The sequence below is a fragment of the Leuciscus leuciscus genome (genome assembly GCF_965113295.1).
Source record: "Leuciscus leuciscus genome assembly, chromosome: 18".
In the NCBI taxonomy this organism is placed as follows: Eukaryota; Metazoa; Chordata; class Actinopteri; order Cypriniformes; family Leuciscidae; genus Leuciscus; species Leuciscus leuciscus.
The window spans coordinates 38,608,344-38,624,404 of record NC_138742.1 but is presented as its reverse complement, the minus strand read 5'-3'; the positions used below and the strand labels follow the sequence as shown (position 1 = coordinate 38,624,404).

The 16,061-nt window shown below is 37.2% G+C and overlaps 1 protein-coding gene, 3 long non-coding RNA genes and 1 pseudogene across 11 annotated transcripts in view; 3 read left to right on the top strand and 2 right to left on the bottom strand.

Moving 5' to 3' along the window:
* The first annotated feature begins 321 nt into the window (after window positions 1–321).
* Window positions 322–16,061, top strand: part of LOC309481292 (putative nuclease HARBI1) — a 64,646-nt pseudogene continuing 48,906 nt past the window's right edge. The window contains exons 1-3 of the transcript in view: window positions 322–749; window positions 919–1,034; window positions 1,144–1,255. The product of the transcript in view is annotated as a putative nuclease HARBI1 (transcript). The remainder of the gene's footprint in view (window positions 750–918; window positions 1,035–1,143; window positions 1,256–16,061) is intronic.
* LOC309480400 lies at window positions 3,500–7,711 on the top strand. The gene is made up of 3 exons (XR_014199629.1): window positions 3,500–4,115; window positions 6,634–6,740; window positions 7,668–7,711. It is a non-coding gene; the product is annotated as an uncharacterized lncRNA (long non-coding RNA).
* LOC309480403 lies at window positions 4,126–7,711 on the bottom strand. The gene is made up of 3 exons (XR_014199632.1): window positions 7,626–7,711; window positions 6,572–6,731; window positions 4,126–4,565 (listed from the first exon to the last, which is right to left on the bottom strand). It is a non-coding gene; the product is annotated as an uncharacterized lncRNA (long non-coding RNA).
* On the bottom strand, window positions 8,462–10,876 carry LOC309480251 (uncharacterized protein; the record flags this gene model as incomplete). Its single annotated transcript, XM_082144663.1, has 9 exons — window positions 8,462–8,562; window positions 8,666–8,734; window positions 9,035–9,088; window positions 9,189–9,257; window positions 9,386–9,460; window positions 9,646–9,702; window positions 10,138–10,283; window positions 10,429–10,522; window positions 10,684–10,876. 9 exons carry the CDS (start codon window positions 10,874–10,876, stop codon window positions 8,462–8,464), a joined length of 858 nt encoding a protein of 285 aa, XP_082000789.1.
* Window positions 12,696–16,061, top strand: part of LOC309480392 — a 36,802-nt gene continuing 33,436 nt past the window's right edge. The window contains exons 1-4 of one of the 7 annotated variants that reach the window (XR_014199613.1): window positions 12,696–13,044; window positions 13,148–13,492; window positions 13,642–13,805; window positions 14,658–14,804. This is a non-coding gene — a long non-coding RNA (uncharacterized lncRNA). Of the gene's footprint in view, window positions 13,493–13,641; window positions 13,806–14,657; window positions 14,805–16,061 lie in introns of all 7 variants that reach the window. The other 6 variants (XR_014199614.1, XR_014199615.1, XR_014199616.1 and 3 more) reach the window with 6 other exon arrangements.

Sequence of the window (16,061 nt, the reverse complement as noted above, 5' to 3'; positions counted from 1 at the left end):
TTTTTGCCGTGGAGAAGCGGACAAGTTTCACGCAAGCAGAAAAAAATAAGACACCAGGGGCCTATACCATGAAGCCGGTTTAGGTGGCTAGCCAGCTATGTTCCAGTTTAGTTTCCGCCAACCCTGGGTTTTAGGTACTATCAAAGTAGCTTGGCTTTAATCGGTGTTTGTCGCCATGGTATCTTACGCTGCACGGCTAACCTGCTCCGGGGCAGGTTATGTTCTGGATTCAAGATCTCAGACTGAAGTTTGACCAATCAGCTGTGAGCAAAGAAACATATAGGTGACGTAACTAATTCCCAGCGTCTGTTCTCTGTTGCAATGGCTTCACCTTTTCTCCCAAATCCTGTGGACATCTCCGCGCAATTGTTAGACGAGCACTTCGTAGAGAAAGAGTTTTTAGGGACAGACAAAATCCATTTGACTTTCCTGATACTTGTATGAAAGATACAGATTTTCCGCGGAAGGAATGTCTTATCTTTGTGAACTTCTTGAGCCGCACATAACAAATGTGACTCGTCGAAGCCATGCCCTTACTGTACCGCAAATGGTATGTATTGCATTGCGTTTTTTTGCAAGTGGTACATACTTGTATGCGGTCGGTGATGCAGAGAATCTAGGGAAAAACACGGTCTGTCGAACCATTCGCAAGGTGGTCCTCGCTCTGCAGGGGTACATAAATAGCTTCATTGTGTTCCCTGGACATTTATCGGCCATGTCCATAAAAGAGGGCTTTTATAAAATTGCCGGTAAGATATCTTGATAGGGTGACATCACATGAACAAATTTAACCTTTCACACAAATTTTTTTTCTTCTTCAAAAAAGCATATTTCACACTCAAATCTATTATACAGTAGTCTGCAGTAGCTACCTGTTAAGAATGATTTTTGAATATATATTTTTAATTCCTATGATAGGATTCCCTAGAGTCATAGGAGCAATAGACTGCACACATGTTGCAATCTCCACAGCTCTAGGAGAACATGAGGCAGATTATGTGAACAGAAAGGCCTTTCACAGCCTTAATGTTCAGGTAGGGCTACTATATAGCCTATGTGAAATTTTATTTGCATTGAGATCAATCTTTAAATAAATAGTAACTAACAGATAGGACAATTATTTACTGTCCATTTCATCTGCAGATGACTTGTGATCATGAATGCATGATCACAAGTTTGGATGCCAAATGGCCTGGCTCAGTGCATGACTCACGAATTTTCCGTGAGTCTATTTTGTGTCAGCGCTTTGAGGAAGGCAAGTTAAATTTAGTACAGTACACTTTAAAGTTTTAATTGTATTTATTTTTTTATTTACTTTTTCTAATGTAAACATTACACTTCAATCAGATGTACATCAGATACTATATCGGATATCTTCATATCAAAAACATACACAACGTACAAATGCATTCATATGCCCATACATACACCATACAGTCGTGTTTTCCGTACATCTTTTCATCAGAAATGTAAACTTTTTTTTTTCTTTTTTTTTTTAAACAAAGCAACAACAAAAATGAGGAAAAGAACTATGTACATGTAGGGAGTAGTCTTTCTGGGAATTCTAAATATTACCTAGAAAATGAAATCAGGTCTTTGAGATGTTGCATATTTGGTCCATTTTTCCCAACACAAAGCAAATTGTTCCAGATTATGGTTTTAAAAATGCTGTCATCTTCTCCAAATTGTAAATGTCCATTATAATTTCCATCCAGGCATTTAGGTTAGGGCTCTCGTGTGACAACCATTTTTTGGTAAAGCTCTTTTTTACAGCCACCAGCAATATATTCATTAAATATTTATCTCTTTTTAACCATTCTTGAGGTAGGCCTATATATCCAAAATATAAGGTTTTACTATCAAATGATATTACACATTTAAAAATATCTTGTAAAGCATTATGTATTCCTCTCCAATAATCCTTAATAGCAGAGCAATCCCAGAAAACATGGTAATGGTTTGCATTTTGGTTTCCACAGTTTCTCCAGCATATAGAGGCATTACTACCATGATATGATTTCTGAGAGGGTGTAATAAAATATCTTATCAAATTTTTCCAACCGAACTCCCTCCATTTCTGCGACCTGGAGCATTTCCATTGATACCTCCATATTATTGTCCATTCTTCCTCAGATATACTTATTCCTCCTTCCTTCTCCCATTTTGTTTTAATATAAGAAGTCGAGTGCGTTTTAAGATTTAACAGACATTTATATATGCATGAAATAATTCTACCAAACGAATCTGAGTTGTATGCTTTTCTGAACAATTCTATTATAACTTTCCCTGTGTAAGATGCTGGAGAAAGCAGGCGGAAGCGAGGATCTAAACGCAAGGTTTTAATGAAATAGCCTAGACATAGAACAAATAATGAAGAACTTCAGGGATAAAGAAACAAAACCACGAGCATAACAAGACTAGAAGCAACCCTTACATGTACAACAACTGACAAAGTAACAAGTGAAACACAAGAGCTATAAATACACAGGGACCAACAAGCTAATAAACTAGAAAAACTACAAAGGACTACAAAACATGACACAGAACCGGAAATAACTAAAGTCCACACAAGACGAGGGAAACACAAGACAGGAATCATTACACCCTGTCCCCGCCACATTCTTCATCTTCATATTAACAAAATTTCGCATCTGTAAATCGGTGGAAGTCTTGTGTTTCTAATGAGTATTTCTCTTTGAGTGTTTCAAAACTAGTTATTGTGTCACCTTTTATTATATTACATAAAACTGTTAATCCTTTATCCGTCCAGTCCTTAAATCTAGTATCTAATCTGTTTGGCGTAAACTCTGATTCGTATGCACACCATTTAAGAGGCACAATATCCTTCTTTAATTTATATTCTAGAATAATAGTTTTCCATACATTAAGAGTGCATTTTACCCATGGGTTATCAATAACATTTATGTGACCTTGTAAATTGCTATCAGCAAGGGTTGCCTGTATAGGGATGGACGACATTTTCTCCTCTATATTTTTCCATTGAGCTTCATAGGATGGGTTGCACCAACATATCATGGCTCTCATCTGTGCTGCAAAATAATAATCTCTTAAAGAAGGTAATCCCCAACCCCCCTTTTCTTTAGCTAGCTGTAACGTTTTAAAACGAACCCTAGGTCTTTTACCCTGCCATATATATCTTGATAACATCTTTTCCCATTCATTAAATTGATTTCGGTTAATCATTATTGGTAGGGTCTGGAATAGGTATAATAATCTAGGCAAAATATTCATTTTAATAGATTCAATCCTTGAACTGAGACAAAAAAAAGGAATTAGGTTCCATCTTCCTATATCTTCCTTAATTTTTTTACATATAGGTAAATAATTACATTCAAATAGTTTCATGAGATCCTTTGGCATATTGATGCCGAGATACTTAAAAGATTCAGTTTGCCATACCAAGGGGTATCTGTTTTTAATTTCGTTAGGTACTCTATAGTTATACGAGAGTAACTGTGTTTTACCAACATTAATCCCCAGATAGCACACGCACGTCGCGCAGACATCTGTGTGACGTCGTCGTTTTCATCTGGAAGACGTTTATATTAGGGCGTGTGCTCATATGCTTAACGTCGCCGAGACGTCCTTGCCAGCTGTTAGAACGACGTCTAGGCTATGTAAATAAGACGTAAATAATTTAGAACGTCGACAATCCGCTCTTTTAAAGATGTTCATCAGATGTCCATACATCTCCAAGACATCTGATTTATGTAGCCCATACATCGTTTACAGATATAATTCCTTCCATTAACAAAATTAATTCCCATAAAACACAGCCACTACAAATTTTCACGCTGTACGAGAACAAACGCAACTTCAGAAGGCGATTACCACGTTAAACACTGCAAACAAAACAATGTTTCCTAGCAACGGCAAACAGCGCTAAAATCTAATGAGAAAACAAAACTTACAATCTGCTGTCCTCTTCTGTTGCTCGACTGCTTCTTCTAAAAAAATACTTGCAAACACGGTAAATATGTACTTTTACCTGGCTTGGAAAATACTCTTCCTGCGTGAGTCTACATTAAACCATGTGCTGCTGATGCTGCGTGGAGAAGACGTGCTGACGAGTTGTGAGGAAACATGTGCTTGAGGTATGTATAAAACAAATATATTTTTAATACTAATTGTGTGACGTTTGTGATCGGTTATATCTTTAAAATTACGTTATGTTGATTGGGTTAGATATGATAATCACCTGTTAATTATAGCAAGTTGTTTTGTGTACGTGAAGTAACCACGCTTTCCTGAACCTAGAATAAAACACGCAATTTGCTGTCGTTTTTAGAAATACATTTATTATAGGCAACATTATAATTAATCATTTATATTCATTTTTAATTAATTATAAAAGGCCACATTAACAGAACGCCATATTAACGTAGGCTATTCAAATAAAACAATACACTCTATATTCCTACAATACACAAATATTAATAACATAAATTACACCCTCCCTGGGGCCAAGCGTAGGAAATCTTTGATGTATTTCTCTGCCTCTGCTTCCGTTGGCGACAGCAGGACGGGATTCCTCATGGCTGAAGCTGCATAAAAAAGAAAAAAGACACTTTAAATTTTTTTTTTTATCCGAATAAATTGGTCAAAGATATCAAACGTGCAGAGAGTTCATGCGTCAAGCTCTTCCTGAGTGAGTCTACGTAAAACTGCTGAAGCTGCGTGGAGAATGTGTCCTGACGAGTTGTGAGGAAAGATTGGCTTATAAATCAAATATTTTTTATACTAATTGCGTTTGTGGTCGGTTATGTAATAACTTTGAAATTACGTTATGTTAATTTAAATCACCTGTTAGGTAGTGAGCACGTTGTTTCGTGCACGTTTCTGTGGTTGGCCAATAGGCTACTTATTTAACTGAACGTTTAATGTTAGATGTTTTAAACCTCATTTAAGTTCTTAACAAGCTATTATAATTGCTAACTATTTTTGAAAACGGCACGATGCTGTTGGTATTACATGTTTGATTATTACCTCTTATACTACAGGGCCGTTGAATGCTTGAATCTGATTGGTTGACGAACGTTCTAAGGTGTGCATTATTTTCAGGGAAACGCACGGCTAAAGTAGTTCCAGGCAGGTCTTGACCGCATTACAGTTCCATATCACTTCGCGTAGTCAACTGTAATAACGGAAAATCGGATACAAATCATAACAAGAAAAAGCATTTCGCCCCATGCGCTTGATCTGCAATTTTCAATGTCTAGCTTCACAATCAATAGAAACATGCAGTTTAATTTGAATAAATAAACTATAAAGTCCTATCTATAATCAATAGAAAATTAAACTGAATATAGGCTAATAAATGGATAGTCCTGCAGCACGGATTTTTATTGCAGATAATTTAACAAATAAATAATTATTGATAGGCCTACTTGTTAAAAGGGCTTTGGGTTTCATTTATTTGGCTAGTCTACTGTCATCTGTCAATAATAGGAAAAAAAAAGAATTAACGAATTAATTAAAACGATTGAATTAATTAATAAATAATAATAATGACGCACATGCTTTTCTGTCTCATTATTGCAACATCTCTCTCTAATAACTGCATTAATAACTGCATAAAGCCGGGAACACACTTTAAGGCCGGTTATGAATGTAATTTGATACTTATATGACTGATCATGCCCAAACGCGTGTTCAGCGCGTTCAGTCTGTGTTCAAAGTCGGTGTTTAAAATCTGCTGCAGTCGATGAAAACAGTCAGAGAATGTGTCAGCTAGTCGTGTGTCCCAGCATTAGTCTGCTATCAGCGGCTCAAACCTCCGTTACTAACTCTACCTAACCCTAACTCAGCATTAGTCTGCTATCAGCAGCTCAAACCTCCGTTACTAACTCTACCTAACCCTAACTCAGCATTAGTCTGCTATCAGCGGCTCAAACCTCCGTTACTAACTCTACCTAACCCTAACTCAGCATTAGTCTGCTATCAGCGGCTCAAACCTCCGTTACTAACTCTACCTAACCCTAACTCAGCATTAGTCTGCTATCAGCGGCTCAAACCTCCGTTACTAACTCTACCTAACCCTAACTCAGCATTAGTCTGCTATCAGCAGCTCAAACCTCCGTTACTAACTCTACCTAACCCTAACTCAGCATTAGTCTGCTATCAGCGGCTCAAACCTCCGTTACTAACTCTGAAATGACGTTTTGGAATTAGCAACGGAGGCATGGGATTAGATGCGTAAGAAATTAGTCCTACATACAAGAGCGTTTTAATGACAAAAACTTTACAAACGTCTTGAAATACATAATCTGAACAATGTTTCGAGGTGTGGTAACTGTAGTATAAGCGGAATAATTGACTTCAGGCCGTTGAATTATTAGAAAAATAATGCACACCCGAGGTGTAACGGCCACTCCGCTTCGCGTCGTGACCGCATTACCACCTCGGGTGTGCATTATTTTTCTAATAATTCAACGGCCTGAAGTCAATTATTCCTTACATATGAACATGTTAGCAAGTACTTATAACCTACCTGACTGACTAACTTCCCGCCATCAAATCTAATGCATATCTGTACAACATTTGAACTTGCCTATTAAGAGTGAGCCGACGTTTGATGACTTTATTCCCCGCTTGTCTCCTCTCCCGCACCAGTTCAGTTCCCGGGCGACGTTCGTGGTGAAGACCTTGAAGCAGATTCTCCACACGGTCTTCTTCATTGTTGGCCCGCCACTGATGGATAATCTGCTCACCTTCAACAGGTAAATTTTAAGTAATATTAGAGAGCATATAGATGGACCTCTTCTGCACTTTTCTTAGTATCCGTCAAAAGTTTGGAATAATTCTTATTTTGTAATGTTTTTGAAAGTCTGTTCATTGACTATAAGAACTGTTTTCTATTTTGAAAAGCAATTCCTGCTTTGCAAAGCTGAATTTTCAGCAGCACTTGAAATCATTATGCTGATTTGCTGCTCAATAAACCTTTCTGATTATTATCAATATTGAAAACAGTTGTGCTGTTTCATAGTTTTGTGGAAACTGTGATGAACTACCATTCAAAAGTTTAGGTAAGTAACCATTTTAATCAGCAATGTTAAAAAATGACAAACACATTTATTACATTTCAGAAGCTTCACATTTCAAATAAATTGAACTTTCATTTGAACTTTCTGTTCATTAAATAATGACCTGTTCATCAAATAATCCTAAAAACAGGATTTAACTGTTTCCTCAAAAATATGAAGCAGCAAAAACTATTTTTAACATTGATAATAACCATTATCAATGATTGAGCACCAATAATAATGGCTATTAACCAATGAGAAAAACAGAATATTAGAATATAATGTAACACTGAAGACTGGAGTAATGATGCTGAAAATTCAGATTTGATGAGAAAAAAATACATTGGACAATATATTAAAATGGAAAGGTTTAATCATATTTAACTGTTACTGTTTTCACTGCATTTCTGATCAAGTAAATTGCAGCCTTGCTGAGCAGAAGAAACTTCTTTAATTATTATTATTTTATTTTTTTTACAATCTTGATCTTAATATTGATAATCTCAGACTTTTGACACGCGTGTAAACATGCACAGTACATTTCATTATTAGTTGTAGGTTGAAAATTCAGTTGATTCTTACCATTCTCTGCATAAACCCTCTGTCAACTAAACTTTGTTCCAGCCGGTCTAGGTCTTCAATAGATGTGAGTGGAAAGACGTCATTCTGCATCTGCGGTAGAATGCGTCTGTTTCCCACTAGAGACTGGACAAGTGAAGTCAGGTGGTTGATCTTCATGTCCATTTTCTCTAGTGTTTCCAGAATTGCCCTTGCTGCAATACAGAAGATCATTTAAATTGATAAATGACGTACGTGGTACGGTCTAGATTTTGGTAACTAAAAACTTAAATGCTGCTGATGATTTTCATAACAGCATAAAACAATATACGTATATAATTTGTAGGAAACATACTCTCCTCTCTTCCTTGGTGGTTCCCTGAAGGTCTCAGGACAGAAAAGGTTTGCACTATTGATTGAACAAATAATGTAATTATATGTATGTATATATGTGTGTGTGTGTGTATGTATGTATTAGATTGTTTTTAAAGGGATACTTCACTTTAAAATGAAAATTCTGTCATCATTTACTCACCTTCAAGTTGTTTCAAACCTGTATGAGTTTCTTTCTTCTGCTGCACAGAAAGGAAGATATTTTGAAGAATGTCAGTAACCAAACATCCGACATCCGGGTACTTTAGCCAATAGAAAAAAAATGTACTATGGAAGTCAATGGTTCCAGTTAACTGTTTGGTTACTGACATTCTTCAAAATATCTTCTTTTGTGTTCAGCAGAAGAAAGAAAGTCATACAGGTTTGGAACAACTTGAAGAAGAGTAAATGATGACAGCATTTTCATTTTTGGGTGAACTATCCCTTTAATGCCAAGTGTAAACGCAGCCTGTGTCTGACACTGTCAGTTATTTGTTGTTTTTATTATTTTCATTATTTCTTATCTTACTCTGTGATCTTCCTTGGCGGTCACAATCACCTGAGGGTCTCAGGACAGAGAATGTGTGCTCTATGGAATGGAAAGGATCATGAAATATACCGTTTTAGATTTTGTGCTGTGCTGTGAATAAGATTTTTTTCTCCCTTTTCTATTGTAATTAATGCTCTTTTACCTTGTGTGTTCGGTGGATCAACACCCCAGCCGGCTCCATGATGCTCTGCCTGAGAGACACCCACTGGAGCTGAGAAAGGTGGAGTAGTTAAGATTCACTTGTTAAATTTGCAAAATAACACACTAAGGCCTGCTTCACACTCAGCGGGAGTTGAGAATTCATTTCAGAATCTATCTTAACAAGGGTGGATAATGTTGAGTCATCCCAGTGCCTTGAGTCTGGCTACATTTGTCCAAAAAAAATTTTGCAGTTATTTTAAAGTGCATTTCAATTGCAATTTGAACTGTGATCTGTTAACTGACTCTATTTGGGTGAGGGGTGTCAGATTGTAAAATGTACTTAAGTGGGACTTATGTGCAGTAATCTTACTCCGTGTTCTTCCTTGGTTGTCCCCTGATGTTCTCAGGACAGAAAATGTGTGCTCTATGGATTGAACAAAAATATGATGTTATTCAGTTTTATATTGCATTTAAATTCTGTGAATGTGTTTCTGATTTACTCATCGCTGATTATGCTCTTGTACCTTGTGTGTTCGGTGGATCATCACTCCAGCCGTCTCCGTAATGCTCTGCCTCAGACACACACACTGGAGCTGAGAAAAGGTAGAGTGGGTAGGTTGCACTTATAATATGTGTAATTGCGACAGGGCATAACTTACAAACTTCAAAAAAGCATTTTCATTTGAGCATACCCAACAGCCAGATACAACTAATAATGTACCTTGAAAGCTGGGGAGACTCTCACCCCAGGTCTGCTGTTGCTCTTCCGTTTCCCTTTGTTGCTGATTGACAAATACTGTTGACAGTTTATTTGGTCATTAGCAATGTTCATTTTGATATATTTGTGCAGCTGCATGTTTCAACAATTACATAGTTCCAAGGAACAGGATGAAGAACCGCTGACATAGTTGTAGCTTTGAGTAATCATTGTAGATTTGGATAAAAAAATTAAAAAAGATAAAAGAGAAACTTAAGACTTACAGTTGCTTAAAGGGTTAACAGCTTTGCTCTGGAAAACCTCAGTTTGCACAACAGGACCTAATAATAAGGACATTTCGTTTATTGTAATCTGGCTGTTATGCACTTTTAATCTTACTTATTTCATCAATCATCAAATCAACCAAATTTCAGAAAATAAAAAAATAGTATAATATTGAATGTCATGGATGAATTTGTTTTGGAACTGTCACCATTGACACATGCAGCAAAGATTGCTGAAGTCAACAGATTTTTACTAATAGACTACAAATCTCTCTGTAAAAATAAATACATTATCTTTCTAAACCCAAAGATTTTGTTTTGGCCCAAAATCTCAGGTCAAAATCATAATTTTAACCCCCCTACCCCCACACACCCTCTGCAGAATCGTAGATATATTTTTTCGACCTTTGGTTGAGTCGACATGAAAAGTGTATTGTTATTCATAGCATTCATTTCATTAACATTCATTTTTTTTAAGTTATTTTCCATTACCTTTTTTTTTGGTGCGTTTTGGAAGTGCTGGAGGTTTCGGTGCTGGAGGAACACTTTCTTTGTCTGCGGTTTTTCTTTTTTTAAGGGGTGGTGGTTCTGGTGCCTCATCATCTGATGAGTAGATGCTATCAAAACATGTTTTCTTTCTAGGGAAACAAAGAAAAAGTACAATTGGATGCTCTTCACTGTTTAAAGTCATGTGAATGGCCAGAAAGCTCAGAGATTTCATCAAAAATATCTTAATTATTGGATTTTCATGTGTTGAACCATTTATTTTGTCTTGTTACTTACTTGGGAATCCTTTTTCTGGCAATTTCAGGCTCTGAATTTATGTCAGATGTGTAGCTGGCCTTCTTCCAGTTTTTGGCCACATTTTGAAAAGATGCTGACGAATGAAATACAGTTTTGGAGCTTTTACATGTTGTTTATTAGAGCTATGTGAGATCACATTTTACAGTATAGAAAAAAAATATTAAGATTCTGATCAATGAAATACAGGTATGCTGGGCAAGATCATGTTTAATTTACAGTATAATCTCCTCTTACCTGACTCATGCAGGATTCTGGTTCTGTGACGGGTCCACCCTTTCTCTGGCTGTGGTTCCTCCATGGTTCTGACGCTCTTCAACACCCTGTCAAGGTCTTTATATGGAGGCCACCAGGAGTAGCCGTCTGCGTACCATGACTTGGCAATTGGTCCAGTTGTACCTTCTCCCTCAAACTCCACTATTAGGTACATTTTTTTTTTCTTTTTTTTTTTTTCTTCAAGCCTGAAACCAATATTATTTAATTACTCCGATAAAATTTTCAACTATGTAATTCAAATGCATAAACTATGTAACAAAAAGCACTGATAAAGAATAAATTTGTATGTAAAAGAGGAATTGCAACAAAATGATGTTGGTATGGGATAAGAAAAATTTTGTTTTCTATTTCCTCAAACGTGCAGAACTCAACGGTTGTTGAGAGGTCGCCAACTAAATGGATGCCGAGTGTAGAGGATGGCAGAGGATAGTCAAAGAAAGATTCCTGGTTGTTGAAGGTACTGTAGGCAACATAAACTTCATCCTTGAATGAAATTATGTTCTGGAGCTTAGAAGCTTTGCCGCCGATGTAGACGTGACTGTTTGCCTGGTCTAGTTTAAGAGTGTAAGGGCTTGTCCTCAACTCTTTATATTGTGTCGCCTCATGAAAGGATGCAGGGAGAGGACCGTTCACATGCTGTTTTTTGAGCAGATGTGGCCTGGTTTTCTGCGTTTTTTTGCCGCTTCTTCACATCTCTGAGAATCTTTTTATTATTTGACTCAGAGGGCATGTTGGTTTCCTCAGAAGTCTTTTGATTTTGTTCAGGTGATTCTAGTGTTGTCAAAAGACCCGGTACTTCGGTACCAAGTCGGTACTAATTTTTTTTTAAACGTCACGGTACCAGGTTTTCTCAAACCCGGTACTTGATGCGCGTGCATGCCCGAAGCGCGTGCAGTTGCGTCCTCTTCATAAAAGCGCTGATGGCGATCGGCGGTGCTGCTGCTGATGTGGTGCTGATGTTTTTGCGCGTGCAGATGCGTTATTTCAAATGGCGCGCGGCAAGCGCGCTCATAATAGAAGCGGCGCACTCGCTTTTCCATGTGCGTTCACGGATGCATAGCAACGACAGACGCCACGGGAGTACAAACGCTTGTGCGAACTGCGCTCTCCATGACGACGAGGAAGTGTGACATAGGCCTATTAATTGATTTCTAGCCCTTGCATTAGCTTTACTACTAGATATATTTATGGAGATGAGAAATAAAAAGCCGTCATTAATATCAGTCCGTCAGAAAAGCAGTTCTAGTCTTATTCTTGGCTGGATAACTCTTAGCATATCTAACATAACACATTGAGTGAACAATATATTTGTACAACATTAATTCATGTTTGTGAATGTTATTTAATACAAAACACTTGATTGGTCATGTTTGTTCACTTCATTCATTGTGCATTAAATAATGTTAACAGAAATAATGTTAACTTTTGATTTAAAAAAATTATTTTTAAATTAACCCCTAAAAGAGAATAATTGTGACAGTATATAACTATTGTTTTTTTTGTTAGGTCATTTTATCTAATGTTATCTAACAAATGGAATCTTATTGTAAAGTGTTTTTAATACTACAGTTTCCATCTTTGTGATATACACTTTAATATAATTATGTAAATTTAAGCTAAATTAAGCTTTGGTACCGAAATTGGTACCGAGAACCGTGGATTTTCACTGGTATCGGTACCGAATACTGAAATTTTGGTACCGTGACAACACTAGGTGATTCTCATACTTAAAAGCACTGAAGTTGTCAAGAATGCCATGCTTTTTTGCATCATCTGCAAGATGTACGAGGGAGTGTGCATTATACGACAAGAACTGTGGACCGTACAGTTGCCCAAAGTGATTGACAAAAAGAACTAGCATTTCATTTGCATAATCACCGTAATCTTCTATGAAACTGTTGTTGCACAGGATGAAGATTCCCACAAAAAGCAGCATTAAGTTTTTGTACACCTCTGTGGTGAGGAGATCCTTCATCATGACCGGTCCTGTATACAGTAAAAACTGCCTGAACTCTGTTGCCTTCCACCTATCAATTTCCCTCAGTGCCCTTGGTTTCCGTGCAAACTCCATGGGCACATATCTTCGCGCATTCACCAACCTTTCTGATAATGTGTTTATGTGAAAACCCGACAGTCTACAAGTGAGAGGACCCAACTTCAGCCACAAGTGGAGAAGCCGTCTCATGACTCCGAGGCACACGAGGTGCATGTAGTCGAGGGGGAAGCCAGACACCATATCCAGGGACGTTTCTTCAAGGGGTGAGATACCACGGTGATGATCAGAATCGGTCTTGTTTCTGAAGCTCTCATTGGTTCTTCGAGGCAAGTCACTTCTTGGAAATGTCATCCTGTTTTCCAGGTACACGCCATCCTCTGTGCATTTTTCACATCCATGATAGCCCGTGTGACCTTTAACATTTTTCAGGAATGCACGAGCCGGTGCGTCGCAAACCATTGATGACAGATGTAAAGTTAACCTCACTCCTTCAAATTCGAATCCATTGGCCAATTCATTTACTTCAGAGATGAAGTCTTCAAGATACTCAGTTAGCGAGGTAGGTTTACATGTGCCACAAAATAAACCTATTGTCACTGGTTCCTCTTGTCTGATATTTTGCAGTGTTCCTAGAATGGGCCAGAACTGTGTTGCTGAGCTCTTGAAGAGGGGCAAACCATCAATGCTGGCCTGAAGCTCCAGCGTGTGAATGCTGCTCAGAATGTCGATGTTCTGATGTAGCACCTCTGTAATGGATTTCAGCAATCCGAAATGGTAATATTGACCACCAGCCTTGACTTGTATTTCAGGGTTCAAACGCATTGTTCCCAGCAATGTCCTTGAGTCTTTTGGCAGATTTAAACTGTGCTGACGCAGTATATCTAATAATGCATTCAATGCAACATGTGTGATTTTTTGTTCAGTTGCCCAAGTTGCCAAATCGTCTTCCAGGGAAGTTGGATCAGATTCGGACTCTGTGTCTGATTCACTGTCGTCAAGAGCACTTGCCATATTGACACCTTCATTCTCATCAATATGAGAGACACAGTCCATAAATGTGTCTTCATCCTCAGTTTGACATTGACAGGTATTGTCACTGTGCATCCAGCCCAACTCCTCTCCCCAAGCTGTAGTTTGTATTGTCCGCAGTTGTTGATCCACCTTGTCCTTTGCTCTTCTTCTCAGTGTCCAATAGGATGGTTCATTGCAAGCCATAGTTTTAAGACCTTAACAGAAACAAACCCTTTTTTGTAGTTTGTTTACTGGCCTACCAAGACTAGACTAAACTGCATTAACACAATTGATGTCTGAATTGAAATGTCTGATAAAAATGCTTTTTTTATAAGAAATTGTCAGACGGCCCTTAGAGGCTTTTGCATATAAAGTCTACACAGGCACAAAAGTTTAAGACTGGTAAGAAGGATGTGTATATAGCGTTTGAAATAAGTATCTTATAACATTTTTTATTTTTTTTACAATTTAAAATAATTGTATGTAAATATCTAAAAAATATATTTATTCCAGGGATGATGGTGATAATCCTTTGATAATAAAAAATGTTACTTGGGCATTTAATCATATTAGAATGATTTCCAAAGAATAATGTGACACTGGAGCAATGATGCTGAAAATTCAGCTTTGCGTCCCAGGAGTAAATAGCATTTTAAAATTAAAAGTTATTTTAATTTGTTATACATTTTTACGTTTTTACTGCATTTGTTTATTTTTATTTTTTATATAATTTTTTTATTATAGTCTTTAGTTGGTTTATGTTGAGTATAAATAAGACAAACAAATATTCTTGTTATAGCAAGATATTTTCTTCTTGCTGTCTAAATGCGTTTATGTATTTTATATTCTTCACTCGAATCTTCAGATGAGAGTATTGAATAGCGCTTAAGTCTCTCGCGAGAAGTGAATTACGATGCTCTTGTTTCAGGGCATGCGATTGGCTGTTCGCTGCTGATGTCACTCTTTCGTGTGTGTGTGTGTGTGTGTGTGTGTTTGTGCGCGCGCGCGCGATCAGGAGAGGAGTTCGAGACGAGTCGACGACGGAGAGCGTTGAGCGACACTCATCGTCATGAAGGTAATCGTGTTTAACATGACATGTTAACAAATAGTGTGTCATGCATAATGACCATCATATATGTTTAGTGCTTGTGTAACTTAATTCGTGCACGCTTGTGTTTACGGGCCGCTCTCTCCCTCGTGCACACATCGTCTTTATATTGGGCCACTAATGGCGCTTCTCCACTGCATGGTACGTATGGCTACTTAGGTAAAGTTGGTTTTATATTCGCACATTCGCGGACTTCCGCGTTCAATAACTCGTGAACTAAACGTTGCTACACAAAACACCTATCACATATAACTACAGATTAAACATCATAAGCTACAACATAATTTTCCTCAAAACGATCTTTCCTTTTCACTGGACAAAATACATTGATCTCTATGCGCAGGCTGCTAAGAAGGGACCATCTGCAAAGTGCAAACCCGAAGGAAAGCTAATTTTAAGAAGAAGATTTAAATATTAAAACAATGTTATTTGTGAAGTAACAATATTCAGCTCACAAGATATTAAACGCAGAACACCACAAATATACGAAGCAAATATAAAAAGCAATACCCAAGTTGCAGACTTGATCATGTAAGATCAAGTGTGAACATAAGTCAAGTTAAAAAAAAAAAAAAAAAAGTTTCAGTTTTGATATTTGCTGTGTATTCACCTAGACTGCTTTAGTGTACTTTTGTGTAGGCTACTGTACATACAGTACGCAAAAATGTTTTATGTAAAAGTTACAATTATTCACCAAAGAGATTTTTTCATGTTCCAAAGTTTGTAGTATGTTCCTACTGACCAGACTGACTTAATACAGGTGGAATTTTCACAGTATCTCCCTTACTGTACGTTCAGTATACAAATATTAATTTTAAAAAAATTACAGTAATTCCCCAAAAGTATTTTTCCTGTTCCAAAGCCTGTAGTGCTTTCTTATTGACTTACACTATCCCACACTGACTTACTACAGGTGAAATTTTGACAATACCTCCCTTACTGTACGTACTGAAAGGTTGGGGTCAGAATCCCCTGTTTCTTCAATTAAATTATATATATCCTTTTGAATGATTACTTTATTCTTATTAAAAATTCAACAGTCAAGTAGTATCCTAATCATTTCTGTATTTATTTTCTTTTAGGTGCATTCCAGTGTGTGCCCTTGGGTTGTGTTCACATGCAAGGGGCCTTTTGATGATAATTGTCTTGGGATTGTCTTGGGACTCCTGGAAACTCCATCTGCACTGTAAAAACTGTTACTTAGATTCAACTCAAAAAAATTAA